Source organism: Anolis carolinensis, chromosome 5 (genome assembly GCF_035594765.1).
Source record: "Anolis carolinensis isolate JA03-04 chromosome 5, rAnoCar3.1.pri, whole genome shotgun sequence".
Lineage (NCBI taxonomy): Eukaryota > Metazoa > Chordata > Lepidosauria > Squamata > Dactyloidae > Anolis > Anolis carolinensis.
The window spans coordinates 33901156-33924568 of record NC_085845.1 but is presented as its reverse complement, the minus strand read 5'-3'; the positions used below and the strand labels follow the sequence as shown (position 1 = coordinate 33924568).

The following is a 23413-nucleotide window of genomic DNA, read 5'->3' as shown; positions in this document are numbered from 1 at the left end:
TTATATTCCGCCCTTCTCACCCCAAAGAGGACTCAGGGCGGATCACATTATATACACATAGGGAAAACATTCAATGCCCATAAACACATCAAACAGAGACCGTGACAGACAGACGCAGAGGCAATTTAACCTTCTCCTGAGGGGATGTTCGATTCTGGCCACAGGGGGGAGCAGCTGCTTCATCATCCACTCTGATGGCACTTCCTCATTCCAGGTCGTAAATTAGTTAAACTTGCCTCCCCACTTTATAAGTGGTACCTTATTTCCTACTTGATAGATGCAACTATCTTTCGGGTTGCTAGGTCAGCAACGAGCAGGGGCTATTTTTTATTTTTAACTGACGGGTGCTCACCCCGCCACGGGCTGGTCTCGAACTCATGACCTCATGGTCAGAGTGATTTATTGCAGCTGCTCAACAGCCTGTGCCACAGCCCGGCTAATAATGTTATGCTAATAATATAATATATTGTATGTACATACAGCTGCTCTGAGTCCCCTTTGGGGTGAGAAGGGTGGGATATAAATGTAGTAAATAAATGCAGTAAATAAATAATTAATTTTAGACTTAGGCTCAGCCAAAGTCTGAAATGACTTGAAGGCACACAACAACAACAATCCTAATTAACTTGACTATCTCATTGGCCAGTAGCAGGCCCACACTTTCCATTGAAATCCTGATAGGTTTATGTTGATTAAAATTGTTTTCATTTTTAAATATTGTATTGTTTTTCGTTGTTGTTGTTGTTGTTGCTGCACTACAAATAAGACATGTGCAGTATGCATAGGAATTTGTTTTGTTTTTTTCAAATGATAATTCGGCCCCTCAACAGTCTGAAGGATTGTGGACCGGCCCTCTGCTTCAAAAGTTTGGGGACCCCTGCTCTATACCTTGTGTAGATGTACTCCATGCTCCACTTTATGGAGTTGTAGTTTCACAAGGTCTTTCTTCTTCTCTGCCAAAGAGTGCAGATGCCTCACCCAAACTGTCACAATTCAATAGCGTTGACCCAGGGCAGTGACAAAGGGGTGGTAAACTGCATTCCTACCAGGGTGTAGTAGTGGATGGATGCAGCCTGGGTGGCTTCCTCGCCAGAGGGCAGCCCTGCGCTTTTCCTGCAGCCTGAAGCCGCGTGTTTTCTCTCCCCGTGGGACTCTCTGGGTCGAGGGTGGGTCTTCTGCTTCTCCCCCTTTTTGGTCTTCCGTGGGGGAGGACGGAAGAGACGAAGCCCGAGGGGGGCGGATGGATGGCTGGCTGGGGCTGCAGTCCGGACAAAGATTTCCTGCCGAGATCAAGGCTGCTCTTCGCCTGGCTTTGCTCACTTTCTCTTGTTTGACATGCTGCCTTTCGGAGACAAGACGAGGTACTTTTCTCCTCCGCCTTTTCCCGTCGGGGATTCGCTGCTGGGCCCTCGGGAGCCCAGCTATTTTTAGAAAGAGTATTAAGGGGGGGGGGGAGAGAGTCAGGTTTCCTTCCAGTTTGGAGAGCTCGCTTTTCTTCGAGGAGCAAGAGCGCAAGAGAAGTCGGAGCGCGCCGGGGTCTCTGTCTCTCTGCCCTTTCTTGCCCGAGGCTTCTCTCCCTCTTCTTTCTTTTTCTTCTCTTTCTTTCCACCGCTTTCTTGACATCTGCCTCCTCTTCTGGCTTCTTTGAAACCACTTCGCCGGGGACTTTGAAGGAGGCAGACTCATTCAAACGGTGCGGTAAGGCGAGAAGCGGGCGCCCATGAATTATTGACTCGAGGGTGACAAGGGTCGAGGGGCCATCTGGGCATGGAGAGGACTTTCCCTTCCTTCTGTTCATTCAGCCCTTTCTATCCCCTTAAAAAAACTCCCAGGAAAGGGGCAGAAGTGAATGAACCGTCGGGAAAGAATGGATCCAAATCCATTGAGAGCAGGCGGTGCCAAGCGCCCAGGTGAAAGGAAGGACATCGCTGTAAAATCAAGGCAGTTTGGCATCACTTTAATTTCATGCAATGTTATAGCACAGGCATCGACAAACTTCAACCCTCCAGGTGTTTTGGATTTCAACTCCCACAATTCCTAACTGCCGATAGGCAGTTAGGAATTGTGGGAGTTGAAGTCCAAAACACCCGGAGAGCTGAAGTTTGCCCATGCTTGCTATAGATTAAGGATATCTGTAGTTTGGTGAGAGAAGGATCAAGACTTTGGGTGCATCTACATTGCAGAATTAGTGCAGCTTGATATCACTTTATGTTTTCAAGATTCAATGCTGTGGAATAATGGTAGTTGTAGTTAGTAAGGCACCAGCCAGCTGTGGCAAAGAAGGGCAAAGGCCTTGGGTGCATCTACATGTTAGAACTAATGTAGTTTAACATCATTTTGGCTGCCAGGGCTCAATGCTGTGGAGTCCTGTGGTTTGTAGCACTCTTTGGTAGGGAGGGTTAAAAATATTGTAAAATCTCTCACAAGATTCTATAGCATTGAAAAGTGGCAGTTAAAGTGCACTAATTCTACAGTGCAGATGCAGCCTTTCTAAAGCCTGACACCAAGTGCTTCTGTTATTTCTGTTGGTGAAGGAAGTTTCTTTTGGGTTGCTCCGAGTTTTCTTGCCATCTTCCAGAAGCATTCTCTCCTGATGTTTCATCCGCATCTATGGCAGGCATCCTCAGAGGTTGTGCGGTGTTGGAAACTAGGCCAGTGGGGTTTATATATCTGAGGAAGGTCCAGGGCAGGAGAAAGAACTCTTGCCTGTTGGAGGCAAGTGTGAATGTTGCAATTGATCACCCTGATTAGCATTGAATAGCCTTGCAGCCTCAAAGCATGGCTGCTTCCTGCTTAGGGGAATCCTTTGTTGGGAGGTGTTAGCTGGCACTGATTGTTTCTTGTCTGGAATTACCTTGTTTTTGAGTGTTGTTCTTTATTTACTGTCCTATTTTAGAGTTTTTAAAATACTGCTAGCCAAATCTTGATCATTTTCTTGGTTTCCTCCTTTCTGTTGAAATTGTCCACATGCTTGTGGATTTCCATGGCTTTTCTATGTAGTCCGACATGGTGGTTGTTTGAGTGGTCCAGCATTTCTGTGTTCTCAGTAGTAAGCTGCGTCCAGGTTGGTGCATCAAGTGCTTTGCTATGTCTGACTTCTCTGGTTGGATTAGTCTTTATTTACTGTACTGATTTTAGGGTTTTTAAATACATCATTTAACATCGTTTTGACAGCCAGGACTCAATGCTACGGAGTCCTGGAGTTTGTAGTTTGGCGAGATGCCAGTGCTCTTTGGCAAGGAAAGTTAAAATATTGTAAAAGGACAGCTCACATGATTCCATAGCATTGAGATGTGGCAGTTAAAGTGATGTCAAACTGCACTAATTCTACAGTATAGATGCAGCATTTCTCCAGCCTGACACCAAGTGCTTCTGTTACTTTTGTTGGTGAAAGAAGTTTCTTTTGCTTCCCAGCCCTACCTGCAGCTGCAATACGGGTTTCACCTTGTGCTTTCTCTCAGATTTCCCTAGAATTTTAAAAAAAGAGTGGGAGAGAGAAAGTGAAGCCCTTCAAAGGCAGGAAAACTCAGAGGCACAGATTTCATCAGAAATGAACTTCTAGGGTTTAGTTCAGGCATGGGAAAATTTTGGCCTTCCGAGTGTTTTGGACTTTAAGTCCCACAATTCCAAAAAAGCCGGTAGACTGTTAGGTATTGTGTGGGTTGAACTCCAAAACACCCAGAGGGCCAAAGTTTGCCCATGTCTGGTTTAGTACCTCTGCAAAGAGAGTAATGGGGAAATGAGGCAAATCTGTTCTTTGAAGGGGTGATTATATGGCTTTTGTGCTTTTAAATAGCTGCACAAGCCAACCTCTGTTCAACTCACCTGTTGACTTAGGGAGACCCCATGAATTCTTCAAAGGGTTTTCTTAAGCAAGGAATGCTCAGAGCTGCTTTGCCTTCCCCTCAAATACACCCAAATACACTTGGCATTTCCTGACCATCTCCCATTCAAGTACTAACTGGGGCTGACCCTGCTTAACTCCCAAGATGAGAGAGGGTTTAGTGCCTTTGTCATCTGAAACACTAGCATTATATTTGACATGAAGTTTCTTAGAGTTGACTGAGAATGTCTGCACTTACGGTATGCATTTTTGTACACTTTAGTACATGATATGGATCATGAATGAAAGAAATGGACTGTTTTTGTCTTTGACTTCAATTGAATACTGCTCGTATCCAAATACATTAGTTAAGCAATTCACTGGGAGGTGTAGCTCGGTGTTGAGCAGCATAGAGTAGCCTATATTGCAAACCACTGCTGCATGTCGGCTGTCTTGTGTGATTGCTTTTCTTCTACCTATTATAATTGGGACAGCAAGCTTTGATTGGTATATTAGCTAATTAAAGTTTCCTGGCCAGGGAGCAGTGTTTCTCATTGTGACCGAGAAGTCTTATTGGGGATGTCTCTATATTTTTTACACCATTTCAGTTGTGGTATCAAGGAATGGAAAGAGACCATCTTTTATTTATTATTTTAAATGATGGATGCTGAATGGAAGTCAGCCTTACAGTTCCATTACAATTCCTTCAGTAGCTCAAGAGGAAACCTTTATATTGACATTTTAGTATTGTTTAAGTGTATTGCAAGTTTTCAGCTAATTGATAGATAATCAACTTTCTTTTACTGTTGTCATTACAAGTGTCAACTTTTTGTATAAGTTTAACATGTTACATCAAGCTGTACTCAATATTTTATGCAGAGTGTAATGCATGAAAGTATTAGTGTTTGTATATGTATTTTATATGCGAGCGTGTATCCCTCAATGGGCATTATTTCCTCCAACGTAAAGACTTCCTGTCAGGGCCGGCCCCACCATAAAGGCCATTGACGCCGCCGCCTCGGGCGCAGGTCCCGGGGGGCGCCGTCAGGCTGGGAGGGAGGCGGGGCACCGCTCTGACGGTGCCCCGCCGCCCGACCAGTGCGCCCTGGCCTTGTGGCTCCCTCTTTCGCCGCCCGGGGAGGGGAGGAGGGATCGCCTCCTTCCCTCCCCGGGCGGCGAAGCCTGCTTCTTTCGCCGCCCGGGGAGGGGAGGAGGCGATCCCCCCTTCCCTCCCCGGGCGGCGAAGCCTGGTTCTTTCGCCGCCCGGGGAGGGGAGGAGGCGATCCCCCTTTCCCTCCCCGGGCGGCGAAGCCTGGTTCTTTCGCCGCCCGGGGAGGGGAGGAGGCGATCCCCCCTTCCCTCCCCGGGCGGCGAAGCCTGGTTCTTTCGCCGCCCGGGGAGGGGAGGAGGCGATCCCCCCTTCCCTCCCCGGGCGGCGAAGCCTGGTTCTTTCGCCGCCCGGGGAGGGGAGGAGGCGATCCCCCTTTCCCTCCCCGGGCGGCGAAGCCTGGTTCTTTCGCCGCCCGGGGAGGGGAGGAGGCGATCCCCCCTTCCCTCCCCGGGCGGCGAAGCCTGGTTCTTTCGCCGCCCGGGGAGGGGAGGAGGCGATCCCCCTTTCCCTCCCCGGGCGGCGAAGCCTGGTTCTTTCGCCGCCCGGGGAGGGGAGGAGGCGATCCCCCCTTCCCTCCCCGGGCGGCGAAGCCTGGTTCTTTCGCCGCCCGGGGAGGGGAGGAGGCGATCCCCCCTTCCCTCCCCGGGCGGCGAAGCCTGGTTCTTTCGCCGCCCGGGGAGGGGAGGAGGCGATCCCCCTTTCCCTCCCCGGGCGGCGAAGCCTGGTTCTTTCGCCGCCCGGGGAGGGGAGGAGGCGATCCCCCTTTCCCTCCCCGGGCGGCGAAGCCTGGTTCTTTCGCCGCCCGGGGAGGGGAGGAGGCGATCCCCCTTTCCCTCCCCGGGCGGCGAAGCCTGGTTCTTTCGCCGCCCGGGGAGGGGAGGAGGCGATCCCCCTTTCCCTCCCCGGGCGGCGAAGCCTGGTTCTTTCGCCGCCCGGGGAGGGGAGGAGGCGATCCCCCTTCCCTCCCCGGGCGGCGAAGCCTGGTTCTTTCGCCGCCCGGGGAGGGGAGGAGGCGATCCCCCTTTCCCTCCCCGGGCGGCGAAGCCTGGTTCTTTCGCCGCCCGGGGAGGGGAGGAGGCGATCCCCCCTTCCCTCCCCGGGCGGCGAAGCCTGGTTCTTTCGCCGCCCGGGGAGGGGAGGAGGCGATCCCCCCTTCCCTCCCCGGGCGGCGAAGCCTGGTTCTTTCGCCGCCCGGGGAGGGGAGGAGGCGATCCCCCCTTCCCTCCCCGGGCGGCGAAGCCTGGTTCTTTCGCCGCCCGGGGAGGGGAGGAGGCGATCCCCCTTTCCCTCCCCGGGCGGCGAAGCCTGGTTCTTTCGCCGCCCGGGGAGGGGAGGAGGCGATCCCCCCTTCCCTCCCCGGGCGGCGAAGCCTGGTTCTTTCGCCGCCCGGGGAGGGGAGGAGGCGATCCCTCCTCCCCTCCCCGGGCGGCGAAGCCTCCCTCTTTCCAACCCTGGCCGCGCCTCCCACGCTGCGTGGGAGGCGGGGCCAGGGCGAATAGCATGGGAGGCGGGGCCAACCCTGGCCCCGCCTTCCACCCAGCGTGCCCTGGCCCCGCCTCCCACGCAGCGCGGGAGGCGGGGCCAGGGCACGCTGGTTGGGAGGCGGGGCCAGGGCGCAGGAGGCGGGGCCGGCGGGGGGCGCTTTTCAGCGCCCCCGCTTAATATTTAAATTTATCTCCGACCGGCCCTGCTTCCTGTATATATTTCAGATTTCAATATTAATGTCAAAAATATGTAGTATGGATTTTCATAGGATTTGTGCTACATTAGAATGGTAAAGACAACTATCACTTAAGTAAAGAATAAATAAATATTAAATAACCAAAAAAATAAAAATAAAATGGGTCCTTTAACAGTTTGTTTTACTTTCACACACACACATACACACAAACACTGATATATTTGCACAGTCCTTTTTGGAAGTATGTAACCGGTATCATTTAACTTTGTTCAGAAAAAAATAGTTACCAAGCAAGCTCATTTTCTTTAAATAATATACCTCTTTCTTTGGAAGTCTAGAAAATGAATTATTGTAGCAATTTCATGTAACTATGATCATAGTCATGAAACAAAATCCTATGCTTCTATACTTGGAAGAAAGTTGTGTTGCATTCAGTTATGAAGTCTGTCCACAGTATGCAATGCATGTTTGGGATTGCAGCCTCAGAAATCGAAAGTAGCTTTTAACAAATACAGTAACCTATTAACATTAACTGCTTTGGATTTCTTTGTTTTAGCGACTTGCAGTTTCTAAAGTCGCCCCTGACATGAAAAAAAACCCCTCAGGGAAATGAATGAGTAGTGATTATTTTGGTGCTATATTTTCATGATAAAATTAAGATTGATAATGGGGTTGAAGTTAGATGAAATCCTGTCATCTTCTTCAAATGACAATTTCCTGGGTTTTGTTTGTATCTTTTTTGTCCAAAACATTATTCAGTGATTTCAGCTCCATATATACATAGTATCCCTCCAAAGATGGATACACCATTTAATGGCTATAATGGTTATTTGAAGGCTATATTGAAGAATAAATGTTATAATAATGATATAATCAGAGTTACAAATACCATCTCTTCTCTTCCCAGCAGTGCATGGCTTGAACTGTCAGATTTGCAAACCTCATTTAAAGTGTCCTTTGTAATTTTGTGACACTTCTCTGCAGTTGAAATCTTTAACCCTGTTAAGGGTGTATGTATATGTATGTGTGTGCATGTATGTGTGTGTATATATGTATACATGTGTGTATGTATTTTGAGGAAAAATGACCAAATCCAAATTATAATATGTTAAAGGTGAATATACTTTTGGGGAACCCTGTGTGAGAAGGGGAATATAGGCACAGATGTATAAGACCAGTGTATATTGACAGAAACTGAATCTTCAAGATTTATTTTAGAAAGCAAATTGTGATGTATGGAAAGCAGTTAGCCTTGGAGACTAAAGGGGATGCTTCCATCTTATATAATCTTGTTAGGTGTGTATTTTAAAGGTTTTCCCCCAACTGAAGTCATGGTACAACTACAGAAAAGTCAAATGAATGCATCTGATTTAATACAGGGCCAAAGCCTTCTTGGCAAGGAACTTTGAAATGCCTCTTTGAGGATGTTCATCATCCCATATAATCACGTTAAATTCTGCAGTTTTGAGTTTCCTATTGATTTTGTGGCTGGATGCACTAAGGAAGAAAGCATTTGCTCTTCTGTTGTGAAAAGAACAAGGCAGTGTATTGGTGATGATGTCTCAGTTAACTGTTTTGTTTAGAAGAGATGTCAGGAAGGTAGATTTTGGCTGCTGTCCAATGTTTGCTTACCTGGGCATGTAACTTGTTGAAGTCAAGTTTCTGTCTTAACTGCCACATGTTGGATGATCTACGTGATAGCAAATATCAGTGTATCTGCTTATAAAAATACTTCCTTGTGCTGCTTATGCCAGTCATGATTTGCTCATGTGAGTGACAGTAAGAAGATACTGCCTAGGAGCTAAACTTCACAAGGATTGGTTTTCATGGCATTCTCCTTGGGCATGATGGTCCATTTTGTTGCCCCATTTTGAGGCTCAGAGTATTCAAAATCAGGCACGGTATTTTGGCACATGAGGTTGAAAATCTCAGAAGTATCTCTTCCCATCGTCAGCAATACAAACTCAATAACCGAATGACTAACAGTTTGCTGCCATTTCACGACACTCAAAAATTGCTGCTAAAGGCAGATGCTCAACTTCTCCTGCACATGATACATTTTAAGGGATTTGACACACAACTGATATCTTCCTGTTCCTTGTGGACACATAGAGTAGGCTGCATTTTTCACCAACCCCCTATCTGCACAGATGGATATAGAGACACTATTGTAGGCTGTTAATAATTTTTAAAAATTAAGTGTCTGATACATACACAATATGCTATGTGATCAACTGTTAATTAAAAGTATGTTAAAAAGGGGGAGCTTGAAAAGTCACTTTCAGATCACAGAGCCCAGAATCTTGCAACCACTTTAGTCAGTGGCCATCCTGTCTGGAAACCATGTCTGGATCTACACTGCCATATAATGGCATTTGAAGAGCATTATATAGTTGGTGTAGATCCATATAATGCAGTTTGAACTGCATTGAACTGAATTATATGGGTCTATAACCTTCCAAAGTAACATTTTTTTGCCAAAGGTAGTGGCTTCTATCCCATGGTTTTGCCCCCCCCCCCCCCACGCTTTTACTGATAAGTACAAACTGAGAAGATGAAAACAATTATGGTTTTTTTTTGTTGTTTTTTTTAAACCATCCTGCTACCTTGGTTGACTTCATGTTTATAATGAAGCACCATAATGTTACTGTTTATAAACTGTATAAGACATGGTAGAGGGTCAGTCCTCATCCCGAGAAACTTGTGATTTAAAATAACACATTGAGAAAAAAACAGGTGAAAACACAGAGGAAAGAGGGAAATAATATTCATGTCAATTACACTTATACATGGCAGTGGTAATTAGCTGATGGATAAATGCACTGTATATAGCTCATAAGTAAATCCCATGGTGTTCACGGAGACTTGACTATCAAGTATTTGAAGCTAAGTCTAGTTGAACTAAATCACCCAAATCCAGCATGATGCTAGCTGAGCCTAAGTGTCCATTTTAATTCTGAAAATTTTGCTCACATCATAGATTTCTCCCATATGTAGGCGGTAGCACAAGCAGTAAGTACACGTGAATCACTTTTGCAGATGGTTGTTAAATAGAAGATTGTGCTTTGTGTATGTGTTTGTGTGTGCTTTCAAATTATCTGTCAACTTATGATGACCCCATGAGTTTTATAGAATTTTTATTAAGCAAAGAATATGTAGAAGTAGTTCTGCTAGATCCTTCCTCAGAAATGTAGCCTAGTTAGACTAAGGCATGTGTAAATGACTATCCACTAGTACAACTAATCTTGTACTAGCACCAAGCCCATAGCCCGGGGCAGGGGGGTGGTTACGGATTCCTAAAGGTAGAGTTCTCTCACTTCTTGTCATCTCACCTCTGTTTGTAACTATGAGACAGATGTAAGTCAGATGTTTGTAACTTAGGGATTGTCTGTACTTTCCAAGTTTTGAGGAAAGGACAGGAATAAGTGGCAGTTTTGAATGGGAGGTGGAGTTGTAGGGTGGGTAGTGCAGATTTGTGGTTGATGATGTTTTCCTCTGGTCTAGTTCATCAGGCTAGATCTTGGTTTTTAATTATTCCAATTTAAAGTGAAAATATATGTATAAGAGATCTTGCAAAATGATGTGTCATTCTAATCAATATTTTTGTGAAGTTGGGGGTAAAGGTGGTCATCAGAAGTTTGATGCATTGGTTGCTAAACCATTTGTTTGCTGAAAAGATGTAATACAAGTCTTCAATGGACACCAAAAAACAGAGGACCATCAGAACAACTTTTACTTGGCTGAAAACTCTTTGCTAAATCACAGTGGAAAACGTCTTGATGTAACCCATCATGATAAAGGAAATAAGAGGAAAGCAGAAGGAAAAGAAAGAAACTTCTGTCAATTGTGGAAATTATTGTTCTTTGTGGCTGATGAAGAACCTTTGCACAATGATGGTAATTTCAGGGCCTTGTTGAGATCTTGTGGCAGATCCTCCCTATTAATTGTGGCCACTTAAAATCCAACTTGATCAAGTACACATATCTTTAAAACAAATGTCTTCAAAATATCGATGGAAGAGTTTGACCTGTGGTGTAGAAAATGGGAAAAAATTACACCTGCAGAAAAAATATCAACTGCACTGGAAGGATATCGTGAGATAGACAGTTTTTATCCAAACGTGAAGAAACTTCTTCAGATTTCTGCATTTCTGCAACATTTTCAGTGTCAACAGCTACAAAGGAAAGGTCACTTTCAACTTTTAAATGTTTGAAAAAATACACAAGTACAACAAGAGAGACTGACTGGACTTGCACTCTTGCGTGTCCACCAAAGTTTATTGATGGAGCTTGATTTCTGTTAAACTATATTAGCACAGTTTTCAAGGGTTTCCAAGAAGCGTTGTGGTATTTTTGTAATCACCAAATTACCAATTAAGAGTAAATTTCAGGATTTTTAATACTTACAACTTTGTAGCTAGCTAAAATAGAAATTTCATGTAATTAGGTCTATATAAAAATATAGAACAAGTCATTGAATTTAAATTATTTTGTTAAGGACCTACTCTTCATGATGGCTTGAAGTGTTCCCTTTGAGGCATTGTTAACTTGATCCTGTGCATGCACAGTATCCTTGAGGATAGGTTTAATTGTATTACTTGTTCCTCACCCCAAGAAAGTAGATCGGATTTCAGTTTTAGATTAATAATTTTTAGGATCCCCACAGTCTGATCTTCAAAATATATTCTGACTATTAATAGAAGAAATGCTTGCAGCTCTGAGTTGTATTGTGTTTTTACTTTCCAATGTTTGTTCCTAGCTGTCATTATAATTTATGTTGTAATTCATTTAGCTTGTATCTCTGAGAGAAAGAGGTTCTGCCTTGTATTTATATTAAGAGTTCTACTGCAATTTCTACTGTGTAAACATATTGGGCGTGATCCTTTCCAGGTGCTTCATATGCAGAAAAGATTGTGTATGTGCAGCATTTTACTTTAAAACACACATATCCACAGATTAGTTGTGATCTACAGATCAGTTGGAACAACCTGGCTCAAGACAAAGGGGAAAAATAACACTTCTCATTCTACATGTAGAAGCTTATCTAACTTCCAGATGAATTTTAATTTTAGACCCAAGCTTGGAATGTTATCCTTTGGTTTTCTAGCAAGTTAACCAAATGAAGTTATGGGTGACATTAGGTCTTGTGAAGTAGTTTTGTCGGAGGAAGGGGACAACATTGGCATCTGAGTTTCTTGTAAGGTCTTGAAGTTGGTCTTTCACACTGAAGAAAGAATTAAAATACTTTTATATGTTTTTAACTGCCATTACTGTGTTCTGTGGAATCTTGAAATTCCATTTTGAATTCAGATATTTAAAAATTTCTGACAGATAGCTCTTGTGTCTCACCAATCTACCAATCCCAAGACTCCAAAGGATGTAGCCATGACAATTAACAAAAGCCACTATGTTTATATCCTTGTAAAACTTGTTATGAGTAGTTAAGTAAGTGGGTTTTCAGTTCATATCAACAAACATTATGTAGGAGACATTGCAAAGGATTTCTGATCTTGTCAGCCATTATGATTTTGTGACATAGACTGAATAAGTCTATTTTCTGTCCCTGTTGTTTCACCCCCCTTCTTAACTAGGAATAGTTTGTAGATCAAATGTTTGTTACTCGGGAATTGCCTGTAGTTCTATTTATGCTAGAATATGCTTGGCTCAATACTAAAACTTTCAACTAGTGTGTAATATTTCTAGCATTCCAGCTATGAACTATCACAAGTTTAACTTTTTTTAGATGCTAGATTTGTATAAAAATAGCGAGATTCCAAAGTAGTGCGAACATGTACACAGAGTTAAGTCCATTATTTTTGGTGTCTTCTGATGAGCACAGTTATTTTATTTTGTTGTTAGCTGCCATGAAGTCAATTTATGACAATTTTATGAATAACAGGTCTCCAAGTCATTCACTTTCTTCTTTCATTTTGGGTTGTTTAATCATAGAGTTTTTATGGTAAATGTCATTCAGAAGTGGTTTACGGTGTCTCTCTCTATGCAGTTTTAACAGATATTGGTGATCATACCACATCTCTGAGAGATCCTTCACTAATAACACCTGCCATTACTGCTTCTGTCTGGTAGCTATTTGGCACATTCAGTCTGTCTACTCTACAAAAGTCTATCTAATATGGAAGATCCTACCAATAGCATCGCTACTGTCATTATAGTCTGTCACTTCACAGGGACATGTAATACCATCACAGAAAGGTTGATGGACTAATTACATTTTAAGTTGCTTTTTTGCTGTTTTTGTCTTTTTGTCATATTATCACAAGGTTTGTTAGCTTTTCTCTATGAGTGGAAGGACTAGAAACGTTCTTTAATTGGATATTTTCTGCATTTGATATTATTTCCAGTAGTTGTTTTACTAACAATTATCATTTTTTCTAATTTGCATTAAAATGCCATTTTAAGATTGCTGCCCTAGCAATTCCATGAAGTAACAGAAATCTTGTACCCAGCAAGTATCTATTTTGTAAGTAATAACACAAACCTCATGTGTAGTCCATCATACATGACAGGAAGGGATAATTAACAGGGACGTCATCTTTTTGCATGTAGGACACGGAACAATGGCTTCAAACTACAGGAAAGGAGATTCCACCTGAACATCAGGAAGAACTTCCTCACTGTGAGAGCTGTTCGACAGTGGAACTCTCTCCCCGGGGCCGTGGTGGAGGCTCCTTCCTTGGAGGCTTTTAAGCAGAGGCTGGATGGCCATCTGTCGGGGGTGCTTTGAATGCGATTTCCTGCTTTTTAGCAGGGGGTTGGACTAGATGGCCCATGTGGTCTCTTCCAACTCTACTATTCTATGATTCTATGATTCTATGATTCTATGTATGTTTCTGTCACATGTGACAAACAGATGAGAGATATATAATTTCTGCACATAATTACATATGTAGATTGATTTTTCTCAAGGGGCCCCTAGTAAGTAAGTAACTTTATTTTTCTATCCCGCCACCATCTCCCGGCAGGGACTTGGAGCGACTAACACAAGACAAAGCCCGAAAACCATAACCAAAGTACAGCAATTAAAACATTACAAAGAGTAAAAACACAATAAAAACAACATTATGCAGAACAATACATCAATCCATAAAAACTCATTTAAGACATAAAATGAGTAACAATACAATAAAATAGGATGGACCACCAATTTGGTGGAGGGGGATAGCATGGAGGGGCTATTTAAACTAAAGTGCAATGGTATGGTTGTAAAGTGCTTCGGGGCAAGAGCACAAAGTGGAAGCATTTCGTGACATTCTTGCAAGACTGAGGCAATATGCTGGTACATGCTGTCCAATCACTCTTGTGCTAAATGGGAGTGACTAAACAAGCCATTGAAATTGGGCTATTACTTGTCTTGTGAGATCTGGCAGTGTTCTTGGGTATCAATTCTGGTTTGCCCAGTGTAGACAAAAGGTTCCCTTTGCGGGTTGGTAAGTATGTACTCACATACTGCCTAAACATAGTCCTGTGACATACCTATGGACAGCCATAGCACAGTGCGGAGTTGAGTTCAAGATTAAGATGTATAGAACTGATGTTCCATCTTCTGCAGCTTTATATATCAGTGTGTGCATACTCAGTTTCTAAAATAAACAAAAGTCTAAATCATTTTCCATAGAAGTGGTCATTTTACTGCAAGCACTGGAACAAAATTGTGGTTCTTGGCTTCATTTAACCTCCTCCCGCCTCCAAGGCACCAATCAATCTCTGTACAGAGCACTCTAGCAGGCAGTGACCCCATAATTACAGTAGAATGGCTCTGTAATATAATAACATTCTTTTTCCTGCTATAAATCTAGCTATAAATCTTAAAACTGTAATGAATGCACATGCAAAATGAGATACTGTGTGTGTGTGTGTGTGTGTGTTTTAACCAACTGAAACGTATTTATTTTTGCTATGTAAGGCCAGAAATTGTGCAATGGCAGTTTATGAGATCGTGTGGATAGCTTTCACAGCGAAGTCCTGCTCTTGCTTTGATTGTTGCAAAATGTTTTGTAACTTCAGATAAGCCATTCCTTTGATACAAAATAAGGATATGGCATAGGGCTGAAGTCTACAGCTCACACCAGACCATGCTTCGTGGTTGTAGTGCTTCTATAAATATATGTGTTTTGAGATTGTCTTATGTTAAGCACATGTGATCAAACTGTACATTTTGAGCAGAATCCTAGTTGTAAAAGAAAGACAGGGTTTTGGATGAGTGTTTCATGTGATATGGGGGCAGAATCTCAAGATTTAACAGTTTCTCGCTTTTATCAAAATTTTGGCATAGATTTAAAATGATGTGGAAATGGAAATGTCTCTAAGGCATAGAGATGGTAAAAAGTATTTTTGAAGACTACAGCGCCAGGAATTTTCAAAATAGCACGTCCTGGGGATTCTGTAGGTTACAGTCCCCAAAACATAGCTTTTCTAACAAATAAAATAAAATTCTATTGCACTCATGGTTTTCTCTACATCTGATATGAGAAGTTGGGAACCACTTTCATCAATGGGTAATTGCTTTGCAATCATAAAAGGTTTTTTCCCCCACGTTGATTTCTGCATTGATTTCCTTATTTTATGTTTTATTTAATTGTATTGTAAGATGCTTGAGCTCTATTTTTGGAAGAGAAAGAAGAGCTAAAAAATTAATTAAAAAACCAAATATGTATGAAATGAATTAACAAGACCAAAGAAGCAATGCTGAAAGAATCTGGTGAGTCAACATGCAAAGACAGATTTTCCCAGTCCCATGATCCATCATTCTTTCACAGAAATATTCTAGTTTACTTCCATAAGACAACTTTTTAATCTTGTTTTCATTTTCTGATATTTTGAGCATGGGATCTGAAAGCAACAAAAATAGCAGGGTAAATAATATCTGTATATTTTGCTTGCAACCTTGACCTTTATATCCCTGTGGTTTTACTGTGCTCCTCTCCATATTAACAATAAAAAATCCCTTATAGGGCTAGACAACTATTCTCGTACTCTGGATAGCTGAAAGTTAAGCTGCTCAAGCTAACTTGCTGGCTAGCCAAGAATAACAGTTTCACAGGAGAGTACTTTTTTGGTATTCTCAGTTTAACAAACAGATCACACTGTTTGCTTTATTTAAAAATAACGCTAGCAATAGGCAAAAGTTACATTGTCAGACAGTTCTGTAGGAGATATTTTAACACTGAGTGGCACAGATTGTAGTTTAGATCTGTTTAAATCAGCCTCCTTGGCTTTATTTGATATTACTTCAAAAAGCCATACTGTTTTTATTGTTTTATTAGGCCAACCAAAAAGGCACAAAATTGTGTGCAAGGTTTGAAATACTCAACTAAAGAAAGAAGTTTGTGTGTTTCAACAACTTTATTGTTTTTGGTCATCAAGTTGACTTTGACTTATGGCATCTCTGTGAATCAGAAACCTCCAGCATCTCCAGTCATCAAGTGCCATGCTCATGCCTTCCAAACTCAGGGCTGTAGCTTTCTTGATTGAATCAATCCACCTGTAGTATGGTATTCCTCTTTTCCTATTGCTTTTCACTTTTCACAGCATTACTAGTTCTCTGTTCACAAAGGGATGGTTTCTATTTTCAAATGTGTCAAACTTTATAATATTGCTCCTTCACAGCAAGCTGAAGGTCATATCCTTTGAATTACTATGAGGTCATCCGAGGTACCCTATTGTATCTGCAGATGTTTTCTCTCATTACATCTCAAAACAGTGATCTGGAGGTGACATCACTTCATACTGTTCCATTTTCTGGGCAGACTCCAAAAGGCAGCCTAGACAGAGAAAGATAATCCATTTTATGCAGGGAGGGGGGAGTTGAAGGAGGAAAACAATTTTCCCTGTTTTTGCTGGTTATTCCCCCTCTCCGCTTCCCATTTCATAAATGAGAGCTGTTTCCCTGATGGCAACATAGTTTGGGTGGGGTGGGGAGTAACAGGAAAATAACCTCCCCTTAAAATGTACTATCCTTCTCTATCTAGCACCTGTTTTTGCCCTCCGTCCAGATAATGTGACTTAAAGACCAAGACCAGTATTAAATCATTAGTCTCAAGAAGTTTGGACTCATTGAATTGGTCAAATTTACATACATATTGATTTCCCAGGTTCACCTTGATTCAAAAGGGCGTATTGTACTTGCGATGAACAATTGGATTTAAGATTCAATCTGAGATGGACCAATCCTTTCCATATCTATTCTCAGTCCATCCTTGCTAGTTTGTTGACCTACCAGGAGATGCGGTAGAGAAGACCTAGTCTTGGATGATGGAGTCCAGAACCAACTATCTCCCAACGTTGTATCAAAGTAGCTTTCATCAAGGAAGTTGTGTGTGTTGAGTTGATGGCTTTTTTAAAAAGAAAAGATACAGAAAGGGCAAAAAGAAAGCAAGAAGAAACACACAAGGAGAGAAAAAGTAAATAATTGGAGGAGGAGCTATTCTCAACTTTGGGTCAAGGAAAGGAATTAAATGCAGCATTTATTTGCATTGCACTTTCAGGCTCACTCAGAGAACAGGAAAAAGAGGAAGGTGAGGGAAAGGCTAGACAGTACTCTTTTTCCTTCTTGAATTTATAATATCTTGCCGGATGAAAGAAATCTGAATATCTTAGAAGCATGCATATGATTTTGCACCTTTTTATGGCCTAATAAAGACATATACAGTATGGATCATTTCAGAATTGAGGTGTGATGTGTAGAGAGTACGTATTAACAATGATTTACCCAGATTCATTCTAATGAAGGGACGGGGTGGTATCTAACATCTTGCAAAAATAAAAACAATATCTAATGAACATTGTAACCTGAGTATCTTATACATCTTGTAAATATTTGGAGGTTATTTACAGATTTTTATAGACAATTTTCATATTATAACCGCAGAGAAGACTAGGGAGTTGAAGTAAAAATGATCAAAACTTATTTCTCCATGAAGCAGCTGAAGCTAAAGTTATGCCTCCATATATGTTGATCAGTAACAACTGGCATCAAGTAAGAAATGCTCAGACACAGAAAACTGCATCAGTCAGTACTATTCTCTCTTTTAGTCTCCATGGAAGCTTATATCTAATGAAAATCTGGAAAGTTTGGCAGTCATTACTCAACCATCTGTAAAGGATAAAGTTCTGTACATGTTTAGGTCTTGCAATACTTACTGAAAGCTATTTTTTCAGAAGCAGAGTGATTGAATAATACAACAGCATTTAGTTTTGAGGATATGGCAGACAGCATTAGCTTCAATTAGAACTTGGAGGTACAGTGATGTTAAAAGCAATGTAGATAACTGATAAATAGTTTTATTTTGGTAACAAGTCTAGAACAAAGTCACATTTCAAAAGGTACTTAATGAGATAAGTGATATGACTTGGGGAAATAACAAGTAGGTGTTCTACAAAGTATTTTCAAAGGATATTTTAGAGGTATTTTAATGGAAATTTTCCATGTTTATTCCACTCTTGTATTCCTAAGCTTTTCATTCTGAAAAAAACAACAAAAAGTAATAAAACATACTAACACGAAAAGCAGTGCAAGAAGTTATTTTTTCAGCATTGCTCCAAATAACAAGTAGTTTCCCCCACAAACTGCTTAAGAAATAACAAGGATGATTTTTTTAAAAGTAACTTTCAAAGTTCTGGCTTTAGTAAGTTCATGGGAAATATAGTGTTTCTCCTGAAATTGTGTTACTTAGTTTGCATATTATTTTTTTATGGCTACAGCCGTCATAGGAAAGATTCCAGTCCCCATGACCTCATGCACCAAACCTTCTGAATGTATTCTTAGGGCCGGCGTTACAATATAAACATAATAGCTTCGACTAATTCTCTCTTTTAAGATTCTTGAATCTACTTCCCCTGAATCTACTTACTATGGCCATTAAGCACATTTATTTATTTATTTATTTACATCACTTTTACCCCGCCTTTCTCTCCGAGGAGACTCAAAGCGGCTTACAGTAAATAGGCAAAAATTCAATGCCTAAAAACAATGTAAAAACAACAATTCATATAAAACAATCTACAAAACAACAGTTCATATAAAACAGATACCATTACAAAATAAAATCACATTATATAAAATTTTAAGAATGTCCAAGATTAAAATCCATTCATCCAGAATCCTCAAGTCTTCGTACAGGTCATGTAAAGTCCACCCCCCCTTAAGATATTTATTTATCAATTATGATTTTTTTTGTCAGATCTTTTAGTAGTCTCTGTAGTCCTGGTCCGTCAAATCTATGACATCGAAGAGAAGAATTTGTTCCCTGCTGTGTAAATTAAAAAATCCTGTACCAATGTAACGTCTGACAGATTTATTCTATTAGTCTTTAAAGTCTCACAGGACTCTTTGTGATTTATTCTATTAGTCTTTAAAGTGTCACAGGACTCTTTGTGATTGTGATTGGTGCACCAAAATAATATGCCTACCTCTTTGGAAATTCATACTAAGAAAGTCTATTTCTGGTTTCAAAAAGTTTTTTTAAATGTTACTCAGTGCTCTGTATGTGTGTGTGCACATACACCTTCAGGTTAGTAAAGATTTCTCCTGACGTTAAGTCCAGTCATGTCCGACTCTGGGGGTTGGTGCTCATCTCCATTTCTAAGCCGAAGAGCTGGCGTTGTCCGTAGACACCTCCAAGGTCATGTGGCCGGCATGACTGCATGGAGCGCTGTTACCTTCCTGCCGGAGCGGTACTTATGGATCTACTCACATTTGCATGTTTTCGAACTGCTAAGTTGGCAGGAGCTAACAGCGGGCATTCACTCCACTCCCTGGATTCGGTCTGCAAATTCAGCAGCTCAGTGCTTTAACACACTGTGCCACTGGGGTTGAATTATCCATCTGTTTATGACAACCTCATACATTTCATAGGGTTTTCTTTGGTGAGGAATACTCAGAGTTGATTTTCCCAGTTCCTTCCTCTACACCAGCACTTTGTATTCATTGGCGACCTCTTTAATACAGTATAACTATGTTAAAAGCTGAATTTCCATTCTTGGAGACTTCTGTAATAGGCAGTTCACCTTTTGGGAGAAATTTCAGGGTAAACAAAAAGTGGCTTGGAGCCCATATCTGCCTTTACAGATTCAGTTTACTCATCCCTGGCTTAGCTCAGTGCTGTGATTAAGATTGCCTGTCATGTGTATCAGAAATTAATCTTTTGCAGCTCTTGCTCCATGTAGTGAGTATGGAACCCAAGGAATATGACTGGACCACTGAGCAGCCCAAAAATCTAAACCATTATTAATGTATGGTCATAGTGTGGGCCTGGTGTCATCTTAGTAGATGAGAGAAGGCTGTTGCCTTTTGGAATAGAATTCCAGTGATCAAAGGCTTTGATTTCATCGCTCCTTACTACGATTACCAGAAGCAAAACAAATATATGCAAAAGAAATCAACATACACAATTAATGCAAAAAAATAGTTTGCACAAAATCAAAGAAAAATTGGGTGATTTGGAACCAGAATTTTAGTCAGATATATGTGTACATTTTAAAGCATAAAATACAAAAATCTGCATTACGACTTGGTCATTATTCCTTTATCCATCTGTTACCCATATGAATCGTGAATGTTAAGAAGGATAAGTAAGCACGAATATTAAAGACCAGCCATGAAAAACCATGTTCTGTGGTTTCTTTTGGTTTGTAGGTGGATGGGTGGGGGAATAATTTGTATGAGATGGAAGATGTTCAGTTTTCATGTCAGCAACTGTGTTGGCTTGAATTGTAGAACATCATTACAAGAAGAAACATGTGGCTGTGAAAAGTGTGTTTTTGCCTTCCTATGTGGAGAAGGCATGGATCTTACTCTTCTGGGACTTCCTACTTAATTTACTGAGGGAGCGGAGAGGGTACTAACTTAGAATACTGACTATATATCTCTTTTCTTGCAGAGAGATGGTCAATGCATGGTTTTCTGAGCGAGTTCATACCATTCCAGTGTGCAAAGAAGGGACCAAAACCCACAGTGAGACCTGTTCTTGCTCCACTCTCCAAACAACACGTTCAGAGAACACTAATTCTACACCACCGGCCAGGAAGATATCTGCCTCTGAATTTGACAGACCTCTTAGGCCTATTGTTGTCAAGGATTCCATTGGGACAGTGAGTTTCCTCTCAGACTCTGAGAAGAAGGAGCAGATGCCTCTCCAGTCTCGGACGCTTAGGACTGACGCAGGGGATCAGTGCACAAGGTTGTTAGAACTGGTGAAGGATATTTCTAGTCACTTGGACGTCACAGCCCTTTGCCACAAAATTTTCTTGCACATCCATGAACTCATAGCTGCAGATCGCTATTCCCTCTTTCTTGTCTGTGAGGATAGTTCCAATGAGAAATTTCTCGTCAGCAGGCTGTTTGATGTTGCTGAAGGTACCACTTTAGAAGAAGCTTCCAACAATTGCATTCGTTTGGAATGGAACAAAGGAATTGTAGGCCATGTTGCAGCTTTGGGCCAGCCTTTAAATATTAAGGATGCCTATGAGGTAAGCAAAGGATGCCTTCTTATATTTGATTCATGTATATGTTCATTTTAGTAAGAGTTGCCATTTTAAAATAAATGATAACAAGAATCCCAATAAAATCCCTTCTCAGGATGGAAAATCACCCGATCTCAACTGTGGCCCAACTAGCTCCAGTTGACAATTGTGGTTCTCCCGGATATGAGACAGACAGCTCATTTTTCCAAGCAATACTAGCTATTTCAGTTTAAAACATTGAACCCACATCCATATATAGATAGATAGATAGATAGATAGATAGATAGATAGATAGATAGATAGATAGAGAGACTATCACTGAGTCATGATCAGTAGAAACTAGAAACTATAGTGTGACAGGGTTGTTGTATGTTTTCCGGGCTGTATGACCATGTTCCAGAAGTATTCTCTCCTGACGTTTTGCCCACATCCGCGAGGTACCTCAAAACCTCTGAGGATGTCTGCCACAGATGTGGGCGAAACGTCAGGAGAGACTACTTCTGGAACATGGCCATACAGCCCGGAAAACATACAACAACCCTGTGATCCCGGCCATGAAAGCCATCAACAACATATAATGTGGCAACTAGAAACTATATAGCACAGTAGCCACTCCATATTACCAACAGTTTGATTCTCATTTTGAGCCAAGTTCTTTCAGATGGCAGTTCCAGTTGCGTTCTATCAGGCCTTAATGTGAGGGTATTTAGTAATACAAAGTTGTTGGTGTATGGCACTTTGTTGCTTTTCATTTTGGTATCTGCATCAGACATTTAGGAGAAGTGTCTAAAAAGGGGCTTTTGGTGCTTTCTAATATGAGTGTTGCTTTTAATATATATTATGTGACATCTGAGTTGAGCTTGTGCTCTGTAAGAGTGAGACATTTGACATTTCCCCCCTGAAATGGAAGACATGGATCTTTTTAACACAACGGCACTGTGTTTTTTGCACTTTACCCTTCTGCTCAGGGAACAGACAATCCTCTAAAAATTGTTGTACTTTGGGAAATCAACATATTGTCATGAGTATTCATATTGGAGGGTAGGCAGTATATCACAGATTTGAAAAAAAATCTAGGCTCATTGTAACATTTGGAGATCTTTATCTGCATACATGTGACAGGATTTATATCATCTAGGATTTATTTCAGTCATTACACTATGAAATAAAATCAGAGGTCAAGAAAAAAAAGAACGGGAAAGAACTGGATTTTCTGGTGTGACACCAAACTTGAGACATTCCTTCCTCAACATCTTTGCCAAGTCCCTTACATAGTTGTTTTGTAGTTACCATAAAGATCTGTATGTTTCTCTTTTTAAGTGGAAAATGAGATATTTAAAATGTTTATATTGGCTAATTTTTGCATTTTAGCTTAGTTCTTCTTGTAATGTACTGTACATTTTATTTTGTTTTGAATGTCTTGCTTGATGCTTTGGGAATACTTTGTTCTAAAATGTGGTTTGTTCTCTATTGTCTCATAAAGAAAATCTCATTATTAAGAGCTGTGTGGTTAAATTACTAGTTCTCAATTTTTGGTCCTCAAAATGTTTTGATCAGGTCCAAGAATCTCTGACCTTTGCTCATTTTGTTTGGGACTTCTGAGAACTGAAGTTCAAAACACCTGGAGAATCAAATGTTGAGAACCACCAAGAATAAAATGTTTGTGATAACACGGAATAACTGCACTCATTTCTTGAGAAAACACATACTTATATATATTTCTGCCTTTGACAGGATCCCCGATTCAATGCAGAAGTGGACCAAATAACAGGCTATAAGACACAGAGTATCCTTTGTATGCCAATCAAGAATCACAGAGAAGAGGTAAAGTAATGGAATGTCAGTCTCTTTTTAAGCATTTCCTGCTTTGCTAATTTCCTTAAAACTGTCCTTAGCTTTCAGGCTCCGCTTCAAAATACAACATTGTTAGTTCTTTCATTGCTTTTAAAAAAAAATTGGCCGCCTGCATATATTCCATAAAGTACAATTTTGACCTCTTCCATAAACTATGCGACATTGATATGCAGCCAAGTTTTTTGTTCTTCAGTGCTGTCATTTTCAAAATATTGTTAACCATTTTTGGCAGTGGAAGTGTATCTACATGTTAGGGTTCCCCCTCCCCCTCTCTTTATTTAAAATCCAGCTTCTATTTTGTCCATTCATTATTTGGGTTCAACTGGATTTGTATTATTTGGAAATTTTACATGTGTAGAAAATGCATTCCTAAAAAGACTTCAGATGAAATGAACCTATGTGGAAGACTGTTGTAGCCCAGCAGAAGTCACAGGAGGCAGGGGCTGATGGGTTCACTGATGACT

At 41.3% G+C, this 23413-nt stretch overlaps 1 protein-coding gene across 6 annotated transcripts in view; it reads left to right on the top strand.

Annotated features, from left to right (window-relative positions):
• The window catches only part of pde5a (phosphodiesterase 5A), an 89693-nt gene that overhangs the window by 5657 nt on the left and 60623 nt on the right, over positions 1–23413 (top strand). For 2 of the 6 annotated variants that reach the window (XM_062983574.1, XM_062983573.1), the window contains exons 2-3: positions 20513–21101; positions 22830–22919. In XM_062983574.1, the coding sequence (XP_062839644.1) occupies positions 20513–21101; positions 22830–22919 (679 nt within the window). Of the gene's footprint in view, positions 1–1138; positions 1362–1497; positions 1699–20512; positions 21102–22829; positions 22920–23413 lie in introns of those variants that run through there. The other 4 variants (XM_062983571.1, XM_062983570.1, XM_062983576.1 and 1 more) reach the window with 4 other exon arrangements.